We start from the raw sequence: 23,918 nt of genomic DNA, 5'->3' as shown, positions 1-23,918 counted from the left end.
ATGATTGGCAGTCAATGTTTTATGGTGCCGAGTTGCTAGCCTGAAGCCCAACCTTCAGCGAAGGAATGCCCATTCACACATGTCTTTCGGAGGCCACTCGACCGTGGGGAGGACATGCAGACTCCACACAGAATGCGCTCCAGCTGAGACTCGAACAGGAGAACCTCTTGCTGTGAGGCAACAACGCTACCGCTGTACCACCGCGGATTTCAACCTTAAAGATTCCTTGACAAAAAAGTCACAGGTCTAAAGTCCCTGAGCTAGTAAGAGAGGCTGGAAGCTCTATCATTTTTTTCAGTGTATTTTTAGACTTTTGAGGAGATCTGCATTTCCCTTACCACACTTTAAAATACTCAGCTGTCTTGGGCTTCCTGTGTCTCTGCAAATCCAATGGCTCCACCAGTACTAAAACCAGGGACAACAGATAAATAAAAAAATAAAATAAAATATGGTGGAGGGACAGGTTTATAACCTAGCACCTCACAAATCTCTGGAATAAATGTCCTCTGCATGTTAAGCAGCACAAGTCGCTATGCTCCTTTAACTGTAGCCCTGGGACTGACTGCTGTGGGCCTTCAGGAGAAAGAGGGCATGGCCTGAGGGAGGGTACTGGCAAGGTATTATTCGTTGTAAGACTCAATGTCCTCAGAATATCTATAAATTATATGGTACCTTCCAGCTACTTCAGATGTGATTCCTGTATTTCAGTGTTAATATTTTTAATGTTCTGTATATAACTAGTGATTCTTATGCCAAATGCTAAAACATGAAAGTTGTTGAAATTTTATTCGCTAGTATTAGTTCTACCATGTTTTTTTCACTACTATGCTTTATGTTAGGTGTGTTAGGATATTCCCTTCTTTTTTCTGCTTTTGTCTTTGCCTATGTTTGCTCCATTTAAAAGCATTGTTCTTGTGCATCTTCAACACTGCTAGTTAAGCTGATCTTTTTGTCCTTTTTTTCTCTCCCCTTGCTTTCTTTCTTGTGGTGACTTGCTTTTGATCTTCTTCCACAGACGCATCCATGATTACCATTCATTTGCTATTATTTATTCATTTTTTTATAGTCCTGAAAAAAAAAGATTCACTAGGAACAAAAAAAGTTAAAGAAGAAAGAGAAACAATGAGAAAGAGAACAACAAATTCAGAGCAAAGTTCACCAGTAGTGAAACTTATTTCTCTTCAGAATGCTGATGGCTCCTGGAAGTTGGATAAGGAATTTGCTGCACTCATGGCATTAAGTGAAAAGGAGCTGAGCAGCAAAATACCAAAACAAGTAAGTGAATGTTTAGCAGCAGCAGTACATACACTGTTCACCGCTAGATGACACAACACGTAGATTGTTTTAAAATCTAAGTACCTTTTTATGTTAAGACATATTCATTTTAATGAAAATTACCACAAATCCTGGATTAGTTAAGGTAGTGTTCTAGTATTGTGGTATCGTTGAAAAAGGCAACACTTAGTGAGGTTACTTAACCATCAAAAAACTATAATAACAGAAATATAAGGTGCTCTTTCTTTCCTTCATGTGTTTTTAAATTTACTCTATTTCTTTGCACAGAACCCAGTATAGACAAGCACATAAATGAAGTTTATGAAAGAAGGAGCTGAAATGGTGGTTTTAATTCCTGTTACTCCTTATCAGTAAGCACACCGATGTTAAGTGTTCTTTTATGATCTTCTTGTATGTTCAATGTATGCCTTTTTTGGTATGTATAAGGCAGGTCTTCTGTTTGAAAAGGTGTTCACATTTGAAATTAAGTCTAGTTCTGCAAGTAATTTGATATCTTCAGAGATGTACTATATAACATAGAAGATTATGACTGTGTCTCTGATCATAACCAATTTATGTGTTCAAGATATAGAGGTCAAAGACTTCCAAGATGGCTGCACACTGAGTAACAGCTTGTTTCTAGCTCTCCCAGTGTGAAAACAGAAACTCAGCAGAGAAGGCCAGTAGACTTGTGTTTATGGGTAAATTTCAGTAACTGGCTAATAAGTGCACTGTCTGGATGCCAGGAATAAAGAAACACAGAAGACCAGGAAAAATCAGCTACAAAAAGTGAGGAAGAAACACTGTCAGGGGAGAGTTCTGCAGCTCTTCAGAAAAAAAGTAATGCAACCTTCAGACATGACTTCCAGTAACCTACAGAAAGGTATAAGACAACTGCATACAGACCTGGTTAAAATAAAAAAAACACTGGTAGAGTATATCAACACAAACAGCAAAAGGCTGGAACAAATGGAAGAGGCTTTAAACAGATATTCCGATGAGATGATCATCATCATCATCATTCTCTTTCGGCTTTTCCCGTTAGGGGTCGCCACAGCGGATCATCTCTTTCCATTTCTTCCTATCCTCTGCATCTTGCTCTGTCACACCAACCGCCTGCATGTCCTCTCTCACCACGTCCATAAACCTTATCTTAGGCCTTCCTCTATTCCTCTTACCTGGCAGCTCCATCCTTAGCATCTTTTTCCCAATATACCCATCATCCCTCCTCAGCACATGTCCAAACCAACGCAATCTCGTCTCTCTTGCTTTGTCTCCAAACTGTCCAACATGAGCTGACCCTCTAATATACCGATTCCTAATCCTATCCATCCTAGTCACACCGATTGCAAATCTTAACATCTTTAACTCTGCCACATCCAGCTCTGACTCCTGCCTTTTTGTCAATGCCACTGTCTCCAACCCATATAACATAGCTGGTCTCACTACACTCTTGTAGACCTTCCCTTTCACTCTTACGGATACCCGTCTGTCACAAATCACTCCTGACACTCTTCTCCACCCATTCCACCCTGCCTGTACTCTCTTCTTCACCTCTCTTCCACATTCACCATTACTCTGAACTGTTGATCCCAAGTACTTAAACTCGTCCACCTTTACCAACTCTACTCCCTGCATCCTCACCATTCCTCTACCCTCCCTCTCATTTACACACATATATTCTGTCTTAGCCCTGCTGACCCTCATTCCTCTGCTCTCTAGAGCATATCTCCACCTCTCCAGAGTCTCCTCAACCTGATTCCTACTCTCACTACAGATCACAATGTCATCTGCAAACATCATAGTCCACGGGCCTCCTGTCTGATCTCATCTGTCAACCTGTCCATCACCACTGCAAATAAGAAAGGACTCAGAGCTGATCCTTGATGTAATCCCACCTCCACCTTAAACGGATCTGTCACTCCCACTGCAGTCCTCACCACTGTCACACTACCCTCGTACATATCCTGTACCACTCTTACGTACTTCTCTGCCACTCCCGACTTCCTCATACAATACCACAACTCTTCTCTAGGCACCCTGTCATATGCTTTCTCCAAGTCTACAAAGACACAGTGCAACTCCTTCTGACCTTCTCTGTATTTCTCCATCAACACTCTCAGAGCAAACATTGCATCTGTAGTGCTCTTTCCTGGCATGAAACCATACTGCTGATCACTAATCATCACCTCCCTTCTTAACCTTGCTTCCACTACTCTTTCCCATAACTTCAAGCTGTGACTAATCAGTTTTATCCCTCTGTAGTTACTGCAGCTCTGCACATCACCCTTATTCTTAAAGATAGGCACCAAAACACTTTTTCTCCACTCCTCAGGCATCCTCTGACTTTCCAAAATTTCATTAAACAATCTAGTTAGAAATTCCACTGCCATTTCTCCTAAGCACCTCCATGCTTCCATTGGTATGTCATCTGGGCCAACAGCCTTTCCATTCTTCATCCTCTTCATAGCTGCCCTTACTTCCTCCTTGCTAATCTGTTTCACTTCCTGATTCACTATCCCCACATCATCCAACCTTCTCTCTCTCATTCTCTTCATTCATCAGCCTCTCAAAATACTCTTTCCATCTACTCAACACACTCTCCTCTCTTGTGAGTACCTTTCCCTCACTATCCTTTATCACCCTTACATGCTGCACATCTTTCCCAGCTCTGTCCCTCTGTCTAGCTAATCGGTACAGGTCCTTTTCTCCCTCTTTAGTGTCCAATCTCTCGTACAACTCTCCATATGCCCTATCCTTAGCTTTTGCCACCTCTCTCTTTGCCATGCTCCTCATCTTCTTATACTCATGTCTACTTTCTTCATCTCTTTGACAATCCCACTTCTTCTTCGCCAGCCTCTTCCTCTGTATACTCTCCTGTACTTCCTCATTCCACCACCAGGTCTCCTTGTCCTCCTTCCTCTGTCCAGATGTCACACCAAGCACCTTTCTAGCAGTCACCCTTACTAGTTCTGCTGTAGTTACCCAGCTATTCGGTAACTCTCCACTGCCTCCCAGTGCCTGTCTTAACTCTTCCCTAAACTCCACTTCACAATCACCCTTTTTTAACTTCCACCATTTAATCCTTGGCACAGCTTTCACATTCCTCCTCCTCTTCTTGATCACCAACGTCATTCTACATACCACCAATCTATGCTGCTTAACTACACTTTCCCCTGCCACCACTTTACAGTCTCCAATCTCCTTAAGACTGGCCCTCCTACATAGTATATAATCAACTTGTGAGCATCTTCCTCCACTCTTGTACGTCACCCTATGCTCCACCCTCTTCTTAAAATACGTATTCACCACAGCCATGTCCATCCTTTTCGCAAAATCCACAATCATCTGACCTTCTGCATTCCTCTCCTTAACACCATACCTACCCATCACTTCCTCATCCCCTCTGTTCACTTCACCAACATGCCCATTAAAGTCCGCTCCAATCACTAGTCTCTCACCCTTGGGTACACTCACCACAACTTCATCCAACTCACTCCAAAATTTCTTTCTCTTCCATCGCACACCCAACTTGAGGAGCATATGCACTAACAACATTCATCATTACACCATCAATTTCGAGCTTCATAAACATCACTCGGTCAGACACTCTCTTCACGACTAAAACACTCTTGGCATATTGTTCCTTTAGTATAACCCCTACCCCATTTCTCCTGCCATCCACACCATGATAAAACAATTTGAACCCGTTTCCTAAACACCTGGCCTTACTTCCCTTCCATCTGGTCTCTTGCACACACAATATATCAACCTTCCTTCTCTCCATCATATCAACTAGCGCTCTTCCTATACTAGTCATACTGCCAACATTCAAAGTTCCTACCCTCACTGCCACACTCCTAACCTTCCTCCTATCTTCCTGCCTTCGGGCATGCCCTCCTCTTCTCCTTCGGCCAACAGTAGCCCAATTTCCGCCAGCACCCTGTTGGCTAACAGTACTGGTGGCGGTCGTTGTTAACCCGGGCCGCGACCGATCCGGTATGCAATTATGAAAAGTTCTCCGCATCAGTAATTTTTGGCAGAAGTTTTACGCCGGATGCCCTTCCTGACGCAACCCTCCCCATTTATCCGGGCTTGGGACCGGCACAAAGAAATGCACTGGCTTGTGCAAGCTGCAAAAATCAGAGGTTGAAATGAAGAAAATGCTGGCTGAATATGAGACTGCTTATAAAGAGATGTTTAAAAAAATAATAGAATTAGAGGAAAGAGCACATAGGGAAAACCTGAGATTTTCAGATATACCTGAGAAGCTGGAAGGAACAGATGCATTCATTTTGTGAAAGCACAAATAAGCAACTGGTTGGTATTCCACAGCAAGAACTGTTAGTTGAGCGGGCACATTGTGTGTATGCTCCAAACTTGAGAATGCAATCCTAGCAGCAGAAGGAGTTGATTCTAACAAAACTGTGGAAGAAGGACAAATACTGAAAGTGGCAGACAGCAAAGTGTTTGTGGAGAATGATTACTCGTACACCAGGGAAAAGAGAAGTATATTCATTCCACTATTCAGAAAATGTCAAGATGCAGGTGTGAGATTCAAACTGCTGTATCCAGCTGTCTTCAAGGTAGTCTTCCCTGGAGGGACAAATTTATTTTTTGATGAAATGCATGCTAAGGAGGAAATACAAAAGTTTGAGCTGTGAAACAGAAGGAGATTCTGCTTCTTGTTCTTCTGGTAATACAGACCACAGAGACACTGTACAGTTTTGAGAAATATAGGCAATGCAATGATAAAAAAGTGTTGCCTAGTTAAAAGGCATGATAAAGTTCAAATTAGTGTACTTTTTCATTACTGCATGGGGAAATGACTGATTAAGAACTTTTGTTTTAAGAGAGAGAGCAAGTAAATGAAAGATAATATAGAATAATGTGAGGCTTTTTTTCTAGCAGTTGCATGTATTTATACTAAGTAGCATTTCTCCAGCTGGTCTTCATGTCTCTATGGAGACAATCTGATAAAGAGAAACTGGAGACGGTCTGGTGGAAGGGAATTGGCTGAGAGAAAAGAAAAAAAAAGAACAGAGAAGTTGGCTAGGACATAATGTTCTCTGAAAACAATCAGGTTATCTCAGGTGTTACAGCTGTAAAGGTAATGCAAAAACAATTAGAACTGAAGTACATTTTTCTTAGTTTACAATGCATGGGGATATTAATATAGATGGGTGGTTTTGTTTTGTTTTTTCTTTTTCACCCTTCTCTCTTTTTCTTTGTTCAGTTTTAAGAAATGTAGGCACTGCAATGAAAAAAAAAAAAGAAAAAGGAGGAAGTGAGGAGATAGGTGGAGAGAGGAAGGTTAGGAGAATGTGACAAAAGAAAAATCATTGTGCTTTTTCTCATGCTTGTGACTGGGTTAAAACCCTAGGTGTTATCCAGTAACAAGTTTATGACAAAGCATGTAAATGAAAAAGAATATTGTAAGACATTTTTTTCTGATAAACAAGGTACCGTTAGCAGTTTTGTGTCTGGTTTGCTTGTCACTAGAAGACAAGCTGATAAAGAGAAATGGCTTGGAGATCTGATGCTTACTGAAATCAGTCAAATGTTTTCTCAACTCGGAAGCTATAAAGACATACACAATCAAATAGCACTTACTAGTATCACAGGCTGTACCATGCACCTTAGCATGACTATCCTTTTGTTTTGGTTAATGTTAGCCTGTCTGTGAAGCTATCAGCTTAGAACTTATGTTCTTTTTAGGAAGCAAAAACTTCAGTATTTGAAGATGTACATTGTTTTGTATGTTATTATTAAGTTAATAGGTTTTACGAGGGTTTTTTTGGGTGGGGGTTGTTTATCCTGAGGGCTTTCAAAAACACAAAAAGTTATGTAAGATGTGGCAAAAGCGCAACTGGATATGACAAGAAACAATTGTATAAAAGACCAACCTGCCGAACAGTATATACATGTAACATAAAAGTTGGAACTAGACATTTAACAAAAAAGTAGTTATACATAAAATGTGGTAATAATAACTGTATAAGAAAATGATGTTTTCTGTAATGTCTTTCAATCTGAATGGACTTAGAGATAAACATAAAAAAGAAAGAGTAGTGAATTATATTAAAAATGTAGAGTGCAAATAGCTATGCTGCAGGATACATATCTGGAAAAAACTGAGCATGTGAATTTAATAAAGAAAGGTTTTCAGGATGGTTATTCAGTGGAATATTTGGGGCAAAGGAAAAGAGGAGTACTTATTTTATTTGCAAGAGGAGCTCCAATAGTGTTAGAAGAGGGAAAAAATATAATAATGGAAGATACATAGTACTAAGGGGCTACTGGGTAGGGAGGAGGATTACACTGGCATGCATTTACAACCCCCCTAAAACTGCTGTAATGGAGCTTAAGAAAATTCTGGGAGAAGTAATCAGCTTTCAGCAAGGAATATTACCATATAGGCAGGGACTGGAATTTGGTTTGCAACAGTGAAGATGTGTCTGGGGGGCCTAGAAGGAAAAATATAACAAAGGAGGGTAGATTTTTGAATAAATTCATGGAAAAGTTTGACATGGACGATGTGAATTCAGTACTAGGAGTTCGAAGTGAATTTACATACTACTCACCGAGATACAAAAACTGGGCCAGGCTAGATAGATTTTATATTTAACAGGAACATATGCACTTAATTGAAGGTCTTGAAATGCCCCCAATAACTATTTCAGATCATGCGCCAGTAATAACTAAAATACAAATGTAAAGTAATGAAATAAAAATGAGACACTGGCACTTTCCCACCTATCGGTTGAAAAGAGAGGAATTCAAGGAATGGGTTTTGGAATTAATTCAAGAGCTACTTGAGAAGAGCGAATTTTCTTTTGAGAACATAGTTAGGAATGGGATAAAATTAAAGTGGATTTTAATACTAGGCTGGAAATAAAAGAAAGGGGGATATGGTTAAGCAGTAACAAGAATTATTTAGAGGGATTGACAAATGTCAAAGTATTGCAAAATAGAGGAATCTCTCAGAACAAGAAAAGGACCAACTACAGAATGCTAAACAAAAAATAAGGGATTACTTCGACAATATGCACGAGTTTAGAAAGACTGCTGCTAAGCAACTGTTTTTTGATAATAATTCTAGAGCACAAAAACTTTTAGCACAACAACTCAGGCAACTGAAAGTGGATAGGGCTGTCACCAAGCTTAGGGAGCCTATAACAAGGGAGATAACAAGAGACCCTATAGAATTATTAGAAATATTATGGAAATTTTATGAAAGTTTGTATAAAGCGGAGAAATATAAAAGTCAAGAAAAGTTACAAATGAAAATGTTTATGGAAGAATTAAATAGAGGTAGATGAGGCTCAAATACTAACAGGATAGGAAGGGATGAGATAAAAATGGCTATGTATAACCACTCTACAGGACAGTCCCCAGGAATAGGTGGTATTCCTGTGGAAGTTTGGAATTCAGGAGAGAAAAAAACTGATAACGATTTGGAAGGTTTTGTTTAACAGTATTTTAAGAGGAAGCAAAGTACCAGCATCCTGGAAGAAGGCAGTGATAATGGTAATACCTAAAGAGGGTAAAGATCCATTGGATCCAGCTTCATACAGGCCCATTTCAATACTAAACCATGATTATAAAGTGTTTGTCTATAATGGCTAAAAGAATGGCAAAAGTGATACCAAAACTGATAGATATGGATCAGTGGGGTTTTGTGTAGGGAAAGCAAACATTTGACAATGTTAACAGAACACTGATGATCCAGAGGGAAGCAGAATGTAAGAAAATACCCCTTTTATTGGTGGGTCTTGAAGCAGAGAAAGCATTTGACAGAGTAGACTGAGACTTCATGAGCAGGGCAGTAGAAGCAATTGATTTCCCTGATACTATTATAAGGTTGATTAGAAGAATATATGAGGGATCTGATGTGCAAATAAAGGTGGGTGGGATCCTCTCCAATAATTTCTGCTTGAGTAGAGGAACCAGGCAGGGTTGTCTGCTTCCTCTTTGTTGTTTGCATTATATTTAGAACCACTGGCAAAGAAAATAAGGGATACAGAAATTCAAGGATATTATTGGTATGGTAATCAGGAAAAGCTGGTTCTATTAACAGATGATATAATTTTATACATGACAAAACCAAAAAGGGACATTACACTGTTATGGAACATTTTAAGGCAGTTTCAAATCTTCTCGGGATACAAAATGAATGAAGCTAAAACAAAGGCAATAGAGGTAAATTATGTACCCACATGTGAATTGATCCAACAATATCCATATTTATGGGGACACAATAAAATGAAGTATTTAGGAGTATGGATTAGAAATGACTGTGTTGTGGCAGCTAAGGTATGTGGGAAGTGACTAAATAGAAGATAATATAAAAATTGAGAAACTGGAAGCTTTGTTGTATGGATATGGATACGGATACTAAAATACAAGCCATTAAAATGTTTTTAGTCCCTTTAGCCTTATACACAGGTCAGCCATATTTTTATCAACCAGAGGAAGAAGCTGTGGATAGCAATTAAAAAAAGAGTTGAAGGATTTTATCTGGGAAGGGAAGACAGCAAGGGTCAAGTGGGATAAGCAGATTCTTCCAAAAGAACAAGGTGGACTAGGATTACCCAGTTTGAGGAGGTATTTTAGATCAACACAGTTAAGGCTCTTGTACATAGCACATACAGAAAACTATTACTCAAAATGGAAAGGAATTATGTTGATAGAGGGAGGAAGCTGAAGAAATAAGGAGAGATTGGGATTTTGGATGCAGACTGTTAAGGAGAACAACAAAAATCATACAGAGTATTATATTCATAAAATAGCAGTGAGAATTCTAAGTACAAAACCAGGACGAGAATGGAGAAAAGAGATTTTACTGATGGGGATGACTGTGGTCAGAGATACAGATAATGGGCAAGAAGGGGCTGAAATTTACTGGAGAAAACTGGCAAAGGAACCAAGGTATTGGGAGCAAATAACTAGAATGGGAAGAGGCCAAGAATTTATTTGGACTGCAGGTTAGAGATTCCCTTCCCTATCAAGGATTGCTATAAGTGTATAGGCAAAGAGAAAGAAATAGGGGGCTCCTGAATGAAAGACCAGCACTGGTAGAGTTTTTAATAGACTCTAGAACAGAAGTTGCCGTTAAAAAAGGAATATTAGTAAAGCATATAAATACTGCATGATAATTATAAGACTCAATCAGAGGAGCTTAGAAAGGGTTGAGAAGAGAGATTGGATAAGCAAATCACAAAGAGACAATGGGAGGTTATATGTATATCTCCCAAATATTCAACAAAGTCTAGAAGATGTAGGATCTTTGCCTGGAAGTGTTTACATAGGTATTTTTTATACCCGAAGTAGACTCCCAAGAATTTTTCCTCAGATGGATAACAAGTGTTGGAGGTGTGACAGGCAAGAAAGAGGTGCCTGGGAACATATTTTTGTAGGAGTGTAGTGAGCTGGAAGACTTTAGAAATTCCCTGCAGACCTCTCTGCCTGAGATGCTGGGTGAGCAGATTGGACTGACTTGGGAAATTATTTTTTTGAGTTATAATAGAGAATCAGAATTGACTAGACATAATAAAGCCTTGCTGAGTCTAATTATAGTGGCTGCCAAAAAAGCAATTACTAGAAAATGAAGAATCAAACCCAGATAACAAATACAAATCCACAATCCCAAACAAACTCAGTACACGGCAAGCAGCTTCCATGCACAGAAGTCCCTTTAATTCCATTGAAAAACTGACTAAAATGCTTTAAAAATACCACAAAATAAAAGCTAAATAGTTGAATGCTTTCGTCTGTTAATTCGACATCTTCAGAACTGGTAGCTGCAAACACAGTAAGCTTAAAATAGGCTTTCAAAAACACACACCCCTCCAAAATAACCAAGCAGAGTTAATATGCAAATAAGAAGCACAAACACCATGTTAAAAATAAATATGATCAATGATCACAGTGCTTTTAATAATCAGTGAGAAAAGTAATTATGATAAATCAACCAGTAATAGAAAAAAAAATAAAATACAGATGAACAATACATAAACCCCATAGGCTGCATCTTACCCAATCAAAGTTCCAGAGTGATAAAATGGACCAATAATAAAAGAGACCACAAGGACCAATAGTATGGACAGCAGTAATATCAATAAAGTCAACTAAAAAAATCAAACAGCTGGTGAAATTTGAACTCATAACCCCTAGTTTACGAGGCCAGTATGCTAACCTCTAAGCTAGTGTCAAAGTTTACTGGATCATAACTTTAACTCACTTAAAATTGAAAGTTCTCATTTAAACCAGGGGAATTTCTGGCATCCAACTTTAACTGTCAAAATAATTCACAATTCAAAAGTCTTGTCTGCCATTCACCCACAAAGGCTCCCTTACTGATCTGTTCAATCACAGAGAAAACAAAGGACCAAAAATCAACACATGAAGTAAAATTCTTAGCTAAAGCACTTTTACTGTCATTTTGTTGGATACTATAGGTTTTTGTTTGTCTTTTCGGCTTTTCCTGGTTAGGGGTCACCACAGCGGAACTCCAGCCCGCTAATGATTGGCAGTAGATTTTTATGGTGCCAAGTTGCCAGCTCAACGCCCAACCTTCAGCAGAGGCACGCCCATTCACACATGTCTTTTGGAGCCACTCGACTGTGGGGGAGGACATGCAGACTCCGCACAGAAGGCACTGGTGTGTTGATATATTCTATGATTGAAGGGATTATCAGTTTCCCCACATAGAACATTGAACAGGTGGCACATTGAGCCAGGTAAACCACTGTCTCAGAAAGACAGGTAAATCTACCACCTCTTGAGCATTTCCCAATTATTTGATAAATTTGCTCAGTGTATTCAGTTTCAGTAAACCTACACTGTTTACACCTTCCACACTTCTTTGTTATCACAACACCATTCCTCTGTTGATGCACCAGTGGTTTCTGTAACAAAGTTTTAGTATTAAATTTGCTTTTATATGAAAAGCTGGGCTGGCTCACCCATAATTTCTTTGTCTCATCCTGGTGCTGTAAAATAAACCAATTCTTATGTATAACCTTCCCAATGACCTTAGCATCCATGGTATAAAAAAGCACCGTGTTAGCACTGGTATCAAAACTGGATTCAGAATGAGATGTCATTGCACCTTGTAAACCAAATTTAATAATTGGTGCATAGGAGCCTCCAGCCATTCTATTGCCAAAATCTTGTCATGAAGGGGAGATAAGACCGAGTCATGGTAACCACATTCATGGAACACATCCATCAACATCACAAACTCTCTTAGACAACGTGAGTCACCAGAAGTTAGTCTGGACACATGGATCAGTTGACTCTTTAATATCCCCTTTTTTTTTTAAAAAAAAGGATGATAACTGGAAAAGAACAAATAGGAATTACAATAGGTAGGTTTCCTGGAAATCCTAGTGTCCAGCCCATTAACACTTGATCATACCAGTTCAGTGTCCAAATACTTCATTTTGTAATAATTGACCTTCCAAGTATAATGTAAAAAGTTGGTGGTACCCTCCAATTCCAACACAAAATCCGAAAACTGCTTTAGTAACCTCCTCCAGATGATCAGTAAATTATTTAAAAAAATGGAAATAGGCTACATAGTTTACATATAGGTGGAGTTTGAACAACGTGTCCAATTCCCATTTTAGCAACACTGTTCGCAAAAATGGGGGCACATGTGGCCCCCATTGCTACTCCCACTCTTTGCTTCTGTTTTTGAAAGTCTATTTTAAGTTTACTGTGTTAGAAGCTAGCAGTTCTGAAGATGTAGAATTAACATACAGAAGCGATCAACTATTTTGCTTTTATTTTGTGGTATTTTTTTTAAGTATTTCATTCAGTTTTTCAACGGAATTAAAGGGACTTGTGTGCATGGAAGCTGCTTTCCGTGTACTGAGTTTGTTTTGGATTGTCAATTACTAGAAAATGGAAATCAAATTCTAGACCAAGTTAACTAGAAGCAGTGAATATAGTAACAGAGATAAAACAACTGGAACTGGGATCTTTAGAAAAGGGAGGGAGAAAACTACATAGGAAAAATGGGAACTGTGGGAACAATGTATGCAGAGTAAGAATGAGGTTTAAGAGGCAGGATTTGAATGAGCTATAAAATGCTTAACTGACAATGACTGGATAGATTATAAGTGATGTATAATGTTTGCAACTACAGTTGTTTTACTGGTGTCTGTGATGTATACTGTTTGCATCTAAAATGGTGTCATGTTTGTTTTTCATTTTTAAAAATGTAAGATTGCCTATGTCCTGTGTGAAAATTTAATAAAGATGTTTGTTGGGGGGAAAAATATATAGAGGTCAAGAAATTTACCTCAAGAGCAGGGTTAAACAAAGCTTAAAAGGTGAATCTTGGAATTCATGCCAATAATGTATAATACCAGTTGCAGTAAAAAGTGTAGGAGCTCAATGTGTTTTACAGATTTGAAAGAATTAAAACACTTGGCTCGAGCACACAGACAGCAGGCAAAAGCAAAGCATCCTACTGAAGAATGAACAGTTTTAAAAGCTGTTAGATACATTGCTATGACATGACTGTGTGGGAGACAGGGTATGCAAGCCAGTGAAGTGTCTAACAACTTTTAAAGCTGTGAAAATGATTTTGACCATGTCCTGCAAGGGTCACTCTTGTGCTCTAGTCTGATACTGTTGCTTAGCAGCACTTAGCAAAACTGATCTTTTCCCAGTTTGAGTGTTATCACAGTACTCCGTGCACTACACTGCCTTTCCGTACTAGCATTAAGTCTGTTTTCTAAAAGTCTTCAGACAAGTTTAATGTCCTTCTGCCTGTGCTGGTTTCCTTCTTTTAGCAGATACCATAGTTTGAAAAATAATCTTCATAAAGTCTTTTATCATTATCAACCCATTTCCTTAATTTGCATCGGCTTGGGGTGTTGTATCAGCTGTCCCCACAGGTGTTGCTTCAGACCCCTTTTCCTACATTCTTAGGTATTCATGCCGAATGTTGTAAGTCTTTTCTCATGCAATGCATCCACCTCTTTCCTGGATGTTGTTGTTTCTCTTTTCCTTCTTCCTGTCTCTCCTAAATTTGCTGTACCAGATTGTCTTCTGCTTTCATGCATATGTGACTAAACCACTCTTGACGGTCTCTATCATTTTGGTTACTATGGCTTCCATAAGGATGTCCTGATTTCTTCATCACAGCGTGCATCCAACTATCTATCTCAAACGCTTCATCTCCAGCAACTAAAGTTTCCTCAGCTGCTCTGCCCTCTCTTCTCAGGCTTCTGTGCCATACAGAAGATCAGTTGACACTGTACTGTGCACCTTACTTTTCAACTTCTTTGGCATTCTTCTGACACACAGCTTTTCAGATACTTTGTGTCATTTGACTGCAGAACTTGTGATTCTATCTTTCATCTCCTCAACCACACCTCCAGATACTTGAAGCTATTAACCTGTTCTCGTATTTCTTGTCTATCTCTCTTTTCATCTGGTTTCCCTTTTGCTGCCATGACCACTATCTTGGCTGTGCTCTTGTTTATCCAAAGTGCCTACAATTTTATAGTCCCCTAATTTTTGCTGAAGTTCTTATTCAGAGTTTGCTTGTAATGCCACATCATTATTAATGTCCTTCTGCCTTGCAGCTTTGTTGATCTGTCCCTTCACACCTGTTTGCTAATGTAGTCCATCACCAATATGAATGGGAGTGCACTCAGAACTAAACCCTGAAACACATCCACTCCTACTGAAAACTTTTTTTTCTCTCTTCTGCCTGAATTCCCCATGGTAGTTCAGCCCACTTTTTTCTTCTTCACTAGGTTTGGTCTCACTCCACTGCTCTACCCTGCCCCCATTTTCACCCACCCTGCCCATTTCTACTCATATACTTTCCTATCCCCACCTACCATCCATACTCACTCAACAAAAATTACATAACTTTACACCAGTAGTATCCACTTCCTCAGCTAGCCACTCCCTTTGCTCACCATTCTACTCATCCAGAAATAAAGCTTAGTCTTAAACTGACCCAATATCTCCTTCATTCCTGCTATAATAATCTAATCCTAAACATTCTGCTATTATTTCTCATGAGTGCACTCGCACACTAATCTTCATAACAGTACACACCTGAAAGTACTACAGTACCTTCCTCTACCTCAACTAATCATCAGACATCTTTCAAACATAGTAGTATTTTCACAACCTACACCCTTTTCACCCCTTCCTACTTCCACCTGTTCAAAAACAAACATGCCTACTCCAGTCTCATTTCTAATCACAAGTCAGTCATCCTGTCAAAACCTAAATATATGTGTCTACACACTCAACTACCTCACCTACTAAAACTTCAACTCTCAAGTGCCATCCATCCAAACCCTTCACAGGTCCCCTCCCTTTTACAATCTCTCCCTCAACCATCATATTCAAAAAAGTCTCTTCTTTAATATCAACCTCAGAAGTATTTGTATCAAACTGCCAGAAGTATATGCCTGTATATCCCAGTTCATACCAGACATAATCATAGCCAGAAAAACATGGCTAAAGCAAGAAATTCATGGTGAAGTGCTTCCTCCAGGCTATAACATCCTTAGGCTAGATAGAAAAAAGAAGGTGGGCTGCCATAATAAATAAGCAAGCACCCAACTTTTCATTTCATCCAGCTACCATCCAGCTATAGGAACATCTGAAATCTTGATGTCTATGATGAAAAAAAAACATAAAAACGTAGCTTTTATGGGAGTATGTATCCCTCATGGAAATATCATTGACACAACTAAGGAACTCCTCTCTTGGGTTTCTTCATCTGCCTTTCAAGAAACTATCATAATGGGAGATTTTAATATTGATTGGCTAACAGTGAAAAAATATTTCCTCCAGCAAAAACATTATTCTCTATGGATTTGATCAACTTATATATACCCCAAATAGATACAACAAAAACACTAACAGATAAATCGCCCTGGACTGGGTCCTCACAAATTTTCCAAAAAAAAAATATTACCCACTGCTCCCTACAAGTCAGTGTAAGTGACCACCTACCCACCTTTGTTGTAAAGGATTATCCATCCACCCCAGAAATGTACCACATCAATCTTGCAGCACAACTAACTTTGATAAATATACCTTTACCAGGACCTTAAAATCAGTCAATTAATTGGAAATTACTAACATAACTTCCACTTGTTGAAGCTGTGTCCTTCTTCAGTAGTACTTTCCTAGCTATACTCAACAATGCCTGGTTGGAAATAAGAGATAAATCCAACCCACCTCCTTGGTTAACAAAACAAACAAACCTACTAATGATAGATAGAGCCAAGGCCTGGAGTGACTGGAAACAAAAACAAGAAAAATGAATCCAGACAGCTTAGAAGTTAGACAAAAAAATAAGATCAACAGAATACAGGTAATACTATAACCCTAAAATATTCTGGTTAGCAATAAACAAACTCCTCCCACAACAACCAACTTCACAGAAAATATAACTAGCCATTTCAACACTTTCTTTATTCAAACAGTTGCCTCACACTTAAAAAACACAACAACTGTATACCTACACAAGAGTCCATGCAACAGCCAAATATAAAAGCTCTCAAACCTATACAAACCTCCTTCATCAAAAAAACTACTCCTCAAGCTTCAACCTACTATTGTCTTCCCAAACAGCCTTCCTCCTGAATATATTAAACTAGCAGCAGATACAGTAGCCTACCGAGAAAGCATTCTGATCAACTGCTTCATGACCCATGTTCCTCTGCTCTTGAAGAAATCACACATTTTGCTACTTCACAGTAATGGACAATCTACAGACTTCACCAGGTATTGGCCCATTTGCTATCATTTCCCACTAGCGAAAATCCTTGAAAAATGAATCCGTCACCAAGTACCAAAATCTGTACTGGAAAATATTGTACTCTCTCCTACTTAACATGGCTTCCAGCCACATCAAAATACCAACACTGCATTCCTTAATTTCTGTACTTTCTTTAACCAGTACCTTAATGTTAGCAAAATAGTATCAGCAGTAATCCTTGACCTATACAAAGTCTTTGATATGATCTCCTATGCTAAAATATCTTAACAGACTTCTCCCTTGGACTAGACAGTCCATCCCTATCATGAGTCTCCAGTTACCTATCTGACCGAAACCATGCAGTGAAATGGACCAACAGCATTTCCTCCTTCTTTCATATTTTGGTAGGGGTTCCACAAGGCTCCATCCTAGGACCACTCTTATTTAATATTTTCATTAATGGCCTACACAAATCAACCAAAAATGCCTATATCTTACAGTAAGCAGATGACTCAACATTCATCTGTTTAAATAAAACTTGAAAAATTACAGCAACAAATATAGAAATCCATCCTCTCTGCAGAGGCTTGGCTGTATAGCTCTCACCTTTTATTGACCCCCCCCAAAAAAAAACAATCTTCTCTTTACTCCTAAAACTTTCCAAGAGAACAAACCCAACTTCATAATAATCTCTTCCAATAACACCACAAGTGAAACTGTGTCACACTGCAAGCTGTCAGAAGCACAAACTGATGAAAATATGAGATTTGTTTACCATATAAAAGAAACAGTAAAAGCACACAGTTTGATCTCCTTTTCTGAATTATCCCATTTTTAATTGCAGAAACAAATGTACGTATACCCACAGCATACCTACCCCCAACCCTTCTGTACAGGACCCCATACTTCTCATTCTACAAACCATCCAACTGAACTAACCATGCAATAACAAAATTTGCAGCAAACCTACCATACAGATCATACCTTTGCGTTGCCCAAAAAATGTTTCTCTGGTTATAACTCCCTCACTGCTTGTCTTACTCTCAACTGAATATGACACATACTGTAATCCACAGCCCTGAAAAATGTCCAAGTTTGGCCAATGTTCTTACTTGGTGTATTCCAAACAGAGTCTTGCCTTCAAGTCATAAAGACTTTAGTAAGTGTAACCAAATCAACAAATTTAGCAGGAGACTATATTCACATGTAATCTCTCAAAAATTAGCAATGTCATTCCATTCTCTATAAGAGTAGAATCTTCCACACAAATCCTTTAAAAAGGTTGTAAAAAACATCTCAGGGATAATGGGAATTTCCATTGCTCCGCTGCTGGCTAAACTACTATTTCTTCTCACTTAATCCTATATTAACTAGTCCAACTTTTCTTTTAATCCCAGTTGATATTCTATGATTTCTCTCTCATTACTACAACAACTTCTCTGGCTATTTCATACCCATGCTTCTAATTATTGTATTTCTCTCTTATTACTTCCATCATCTCCTCTAGTTAGTTTATATCCATGTTCCAACCTGTCTTATTCTGTTTGTGAGCTATAATCTGCCTCACTTCATTACTGTTACTGTTAATGTTTTTGTTTAATGTATGCTCTTCATATATATTTATAAATTGTTGATATTTCTGCTTATTTCCTGCTGTACCACTGTTTGAAAAGTGTATTGTTCAATTGTTATTGTTGTTTTGCGTAATTTCTCGTGGAGTTTTTCTCCCTGGTCCTCCACTGAAAATGTGCTCTGTCCGGGCAAATCATCCCAATAAGTAAGTAAATAAATAAAACCTCTTGTGTGAGTCCTAACACTGTTCATACTTGTGCCATTTGCTCCTTACACATTACATAGTCTACAGTAATTCTATCAGTGTTTCCAGAACTTCAGCAGCACTGCTCTAATCATCTTACTTGGGACATTGCCATATGCTTTTTTTCAAGTTTAAGAATACCCAGCTGGACATTTTCCTCACCCCCAACTTCTTATACACTGTATCTTGCTGCAAATATTGAACTGTATACACTGTATGTGAATCTGAACTGCTCATCTCTGATATCACCTTCTAGTACTCGATGGCTTAAGTTATAAATCAGCCTCTCCAGTGCTTCCATGCAATGTGACGATAATTTGATACATCTACATCGTCCACAGTTGTGAATAACCTGTTTGATCTTTTATACTGGCACAACAATACCTATTTTCCAGTCTTTTGGGCTATGCCTACCTGTCTGTACTGTAATGAGTACAGTCATGAGCAGTTTCTCCCCTAATCTATCCATCTGCTGTTACTTCATCTGAACTAAGAGCTTTCCATGACTTAATTTTCCTTAGTGCATCTTGTAGTTCTTCTAGACTAGGTTCTCCTTCCTCTTTCATTGTAGGCTGTGCATGTGGCAGTAAGACTTCTGTAGGTTTTCTTAATACAGAAGCTTCTTGAGGTATTCCTTCCATTTGTCTTTGATATCCTCTAGACTGGCATGTACATGGTTTCTGGTATCCTTTATGAATGGTATCTGCTGAATTTTCTTCACCTAGTTTCCTTTCAACCTGATAGAGCTTCTTCATGTCAACTGCTAAGTTGCTGAATCTTCTTCACGTAGTTTCCTTGCAACCTGATAGAGCTTCTTCATGCCTACTGCTAAGTTCCTGAATCTTCTTCACCTAGTTTCCTTGCAACCTTCTAAGTTGCTTAGCAGAAACTGATGCACTTTTTCTGATGCTTTGCTCTTTGCCATTATAACTGCTCTTTTAGCCTTTTTGTTAGTCAGCTAGTATCTGTTCTTAGCCTGCTCTGACTTTAATATCTACCACTTCTTCTTGTACTCTTTTATTTAGATAACTTTGTGGATGCCTGTATTCCACCACTAGTTTTCCTTGGGTACCTTATTTACACACTTGACAGTATTTCAGTTCTACCATCTTCTTACTTGCTGTATATTAGATATATTTCTATGTAAGCCTCATACATAATAACAGTTTTAAATATATCATGTTTGACATTCACAGAAAAAAAAATCTCAAGCAAATGTTTGAAGTAATGCACTGATTTGTTCCTTTTCGTTGTAGCATAATGCATACTCTTTCTGGTCTTTTGTAGAAGAATGCAAAATGTTGAGTATAATATTGAAATATGGAAAATATAAGAGTCAGAATAGATTTTCTCTAGTAGAATTATTTCAGACATTAAAACTGACAAAATGGATTTCTGTATTTCAGAGCAGAAACATACTTGCATGTTGAAAGACAAAGGTAAAAGTAACCGTATGATGCAAGCTAGATAAAGCTTATAGTACTGCTTTGTTATGAAACAAAGGAACATTATTGCTTGGCCTTGTTCTGTTACACATTCCATAAAGGACACAACCTTGTTGTTGTACTGCATGTATGAAGTCATGACAACTATGACAGTATGAGAATGTGTTGAAATGTAATGAGTACTGAATTGAAAGGAATTTTCCAGAATACTACTTCATATACAAAATGCCTGTGGCTGTCTGCCATGTTAGTTAATCCATGTTAGATTTCAGTCTGTGCTGCTAATACCCCAATTGAAATGTTGGCATTCGAAATGCTGAGTGGCAACATGTTAACAAAAAAAAAAAAGACCTAAAACATGGATTACCCTTCTCCTTAAAACTTTTTTTTTTTTTTTTTTTTGCAGGGGGCAAGCCTCCCACACTCCCCAGACTTATATACCAACTCCGAGATCGCCATATCTCAGAAATGGCATTGTGGACTTAGTATATACAAGTCTGATGGTTCGGGTCTCGCTCTAGTAGGTCCTGACTAGTGCAATCTTTTGGCATTCAGTCTCCATGTGTCACATCTCGCTCTAGCGGGTCCAAGCAAGTCCAGTCTTTCAGCCATTCACTCTGATTTTCAGGACTCACTGTGGTGGGTACTGACATATTAATGAACAACTGTCTTGTTTAATCACCAAATTTAAGTTCAGGCTTTTGTCACTATATATATATATATATATATATATATATATATATATATATGTATATATATATATATATATATATATATATATATATATATATATTGGCTTGGACTATATTTACATTAATATGATACATTCTTTTCTTACATGCCTCTGTGCTTGAAAACTTTCAGTCCTTTTCTTTGGCAAGTAAATCTTCACATTTACATTCTACAGTGTGGTTGGTTATATCTTAATGGTCTAACTTGACTTAATAAAGCTTGCAAAGTAAGATATAACTTTTAAATTTTATCTTTGCTTTACACAAAGCACACTTGTACATTCTGGAGCTGTAGTAAGCATGTATGTTTTAGTTCCCTTGTGTTTATTTGATGACTGGTTATCTATAATAATCCAGTATAACCTTTTCAGGATAGTTACAGATTTATTGACATTTAATAAAACAGTCTTTTGACTGCAACATAGTGGTTGAAACTGCATTCCTTTCAGAGTTTTAAATATATTTTTTCATTGCCCCACACCCCTATTAACATAACTAACTCTTAAGTCACTTCACTTTAGATACACAGATATACTCCTCCTTGCAAAAAAAAAACACTTTACTCAAGATGCTGAGCAGTAAATTTTTTAAAGTTTCAACTTGCAGGATGACTTCTTGAAAATGAGCGGTACCATTCAGGGTGGCATGGGCCTGACAACCAGACAAAAGGAGAATGACATATGCAAAAAAGTATTCACCATGATGGATGAATTCAACCAATAAAACAACATTCATTACACTGCAGTGTTCACAGTACTGCTCCATACACAAAACCAAAGTGTGACTCACTCTGTGTTAAAAGAATACAGAACTGGTTGCAGGCTTTTTATTGTGCCAAGACATTTAGGAGATGCTTATATTGTTTCAGTGTGCATCTTCATCTAATAACATAGCTAGGATGGTGCAGATGCAGAATGTTGTGTATTTAATCTCCTTGTTAGTCTGTTGTAAAGTACTTTAAGAGCACATAGTCTAGACAGACTATTCAAAGATGTTGGTACAGTATTAACAAATGATCTTGAAATGACAACCCACTGTGGCAGAAACCAGATAAGTGTTAACATTGTCTTGTCCCCTTACTAATGAAGAATAGATCGGGCAGAGAGGTTTTTACTGTTAAATGCAAGGAGCTCCATTGAAGTCATTCCCAAAGTGTTTGTGTTTATGTATTATATATGTATTTGTGTCTATACATTTATATATATATATATATATATATATATATATATATATATATATATATATATATATATATATATATATATATATATATATATATATATTTGTGTCTTTGGGCTTTTCCCGGTTAGGGGTCGCCACAGCGGAACTCCGGTCCGCTAATGATTGGCAGTAGATTTTTTATGTGCTGGCTTGCCGGGCCTAATGCACAACCTTCAATGAAGGAACGCCCATTCACGCATGTCGCCCCACAGAAGACACTCTGAGAATCGAACGGGCAACGTTTAACTGTGAGGCGACAATGCTACCACAGCACCACCACCGCAGGCTATATATACAGCATTTGTGCAAAACTTGAATGGATGAATGCATCTTTTCCAGTTTCTGTAATGCTATTCTGAAAATGTTCAAATGCACATCAGCAAACTGTAATGTACATTCGCTAATGTGCATTCAACATTCTGACAACAGATCGCACAACAGTGGGGATCGGGAAATTTACCCTTTTCCTCACTGTAGTGCTGTCTCGAAGTTGGAATGTATCATTTGCAGGGGATGTGGGACACAGGGGGACTTGCCTCCCTGCAAAACTGTAAACACCTGTGCTATAGATGTACAATTCTTACAGCAGCTTCAGCACAAATGCCTGAAAGGCAGACATCACCTTCTGAAACGCCAAATTTGGTCAAATGCGAAAGTCGAGGTGATGATTTTCAACATTCTGTACAAGTGACATTGTCAAATTTAAAAATGTCGGTTTGATCAAGTAAGTAGATTTTTTTTTTGATTTTCAACTTTTAAACTATATATATATAAATATATATATATATATATATATATATAGAGAGAGAGAGAGAGTGTCAAAAGACAACCTAAACTAATGTTTTGCAGTTAAATAAGTCAGTTCACTTGTATCAGGGATAAGGGTAAATGCCCATTTCTGTATTTAACATAAAATGTTTGTCCTTCAACTTTGTGGCAGAAATGAGATGTTTCTTCCACTTTAAACAAGTCTTTCAGCAAGAAGGTAACAGGTATGTATAAGTTGTACATGTTTTTAACAGCACCCTGAGAAACCATTTTAATGTGTAGTCTTTAGAGAAAGAATCAAAATGACAGTCCTACTAAGCAGGCTTTTAAACAGCACCCAGCAAAACAGTCTTACTTTGCAGTTTATCTACAAGGCCTCCTCAATCCCCATATAAGTACACGTCCGCCAAGATCCACTAATAAAGCTCTAATTAAAGTAACCAGGAGTAAAAATAGCTCAGGTGACTCTCTGTACTGCTACTACATTGCTAAACTGTGGAATGCCTTACCACTTGAAATTAGAACTATAACTAGCTTAAAAAACTTCAAGCATCACATTAAAGCCCACCACCTCACCAATTCCTGGATTTGTACATGTACTGGGCATGGATAGCCAAAACCTTGGAACTAGCTGATTTTAAAATTTTAATTGCATATGTAATGAGCATTGAATTTAAGTCATATGACTACCTTATGTTGTTTTTTTCTTTCTCACTGTTAATATCAATCAGACTAAGTCTTCAGTTTGCTATGCTACCTATATGTAAGACTAAGTATCATAATTGCACTCTCGTTGTATACAATGTCACTACCTGCTGCTACTGTAAGAACTGTCTTCTAGAAGCATTGTTATAGAAGATTACTGGTTTTGTCTCCTACTTGACCTATTTATTCTGTTTTAGTCTTTGTAC

At 38.1% G+C, this 23,918-nt stretch overlaps 1 protein-coding gene across 1 annotated transcript in view; it reads left to right on the top strand.

Moving 5' to 3' along the window:
• Positions 1-853: 853 nt before the first annotated feature.
• LOC122791077 (von Willebrand factor A domain-containing protein 5A-like) overlaps positions 854-23,918 on the top strand; it is a 55,556-nt gene continuing 32,491 nt past the window's right edge. The window contains exon 1 of the mRNA XM_044058854.1: positions 854-1,275. Within this exon, the coding sequence (XP_043914789.1) occupies positions 1,024-1,275 (252 nt within the window). The 5' untranslated portion in view covers positions 854-1,023. The remainder of the gene's footprint in view (positions 1,276-23,918) is intronic.

The sequence above is a fragment of the Protopterus annectens genome, chromosome 16.part0 (genome assembly GCF_019279795.1).
Source record: "Protopterus annectens isolate FY-2018-M chromosome 16.part0, PAN1.0, whole genome shotgun sequence".
Lineage (NCBI taxonomy): Eukaryota > Metazoa > Chordata > Ceratodontiformes > Protopteridae > Protopterus > Protopterus annectens.
The sequence above is the reverse complement of the archived record's forward strand: the minus strand, read 5'-3'. Positions and strand labels throughout refer to the sequence as shown.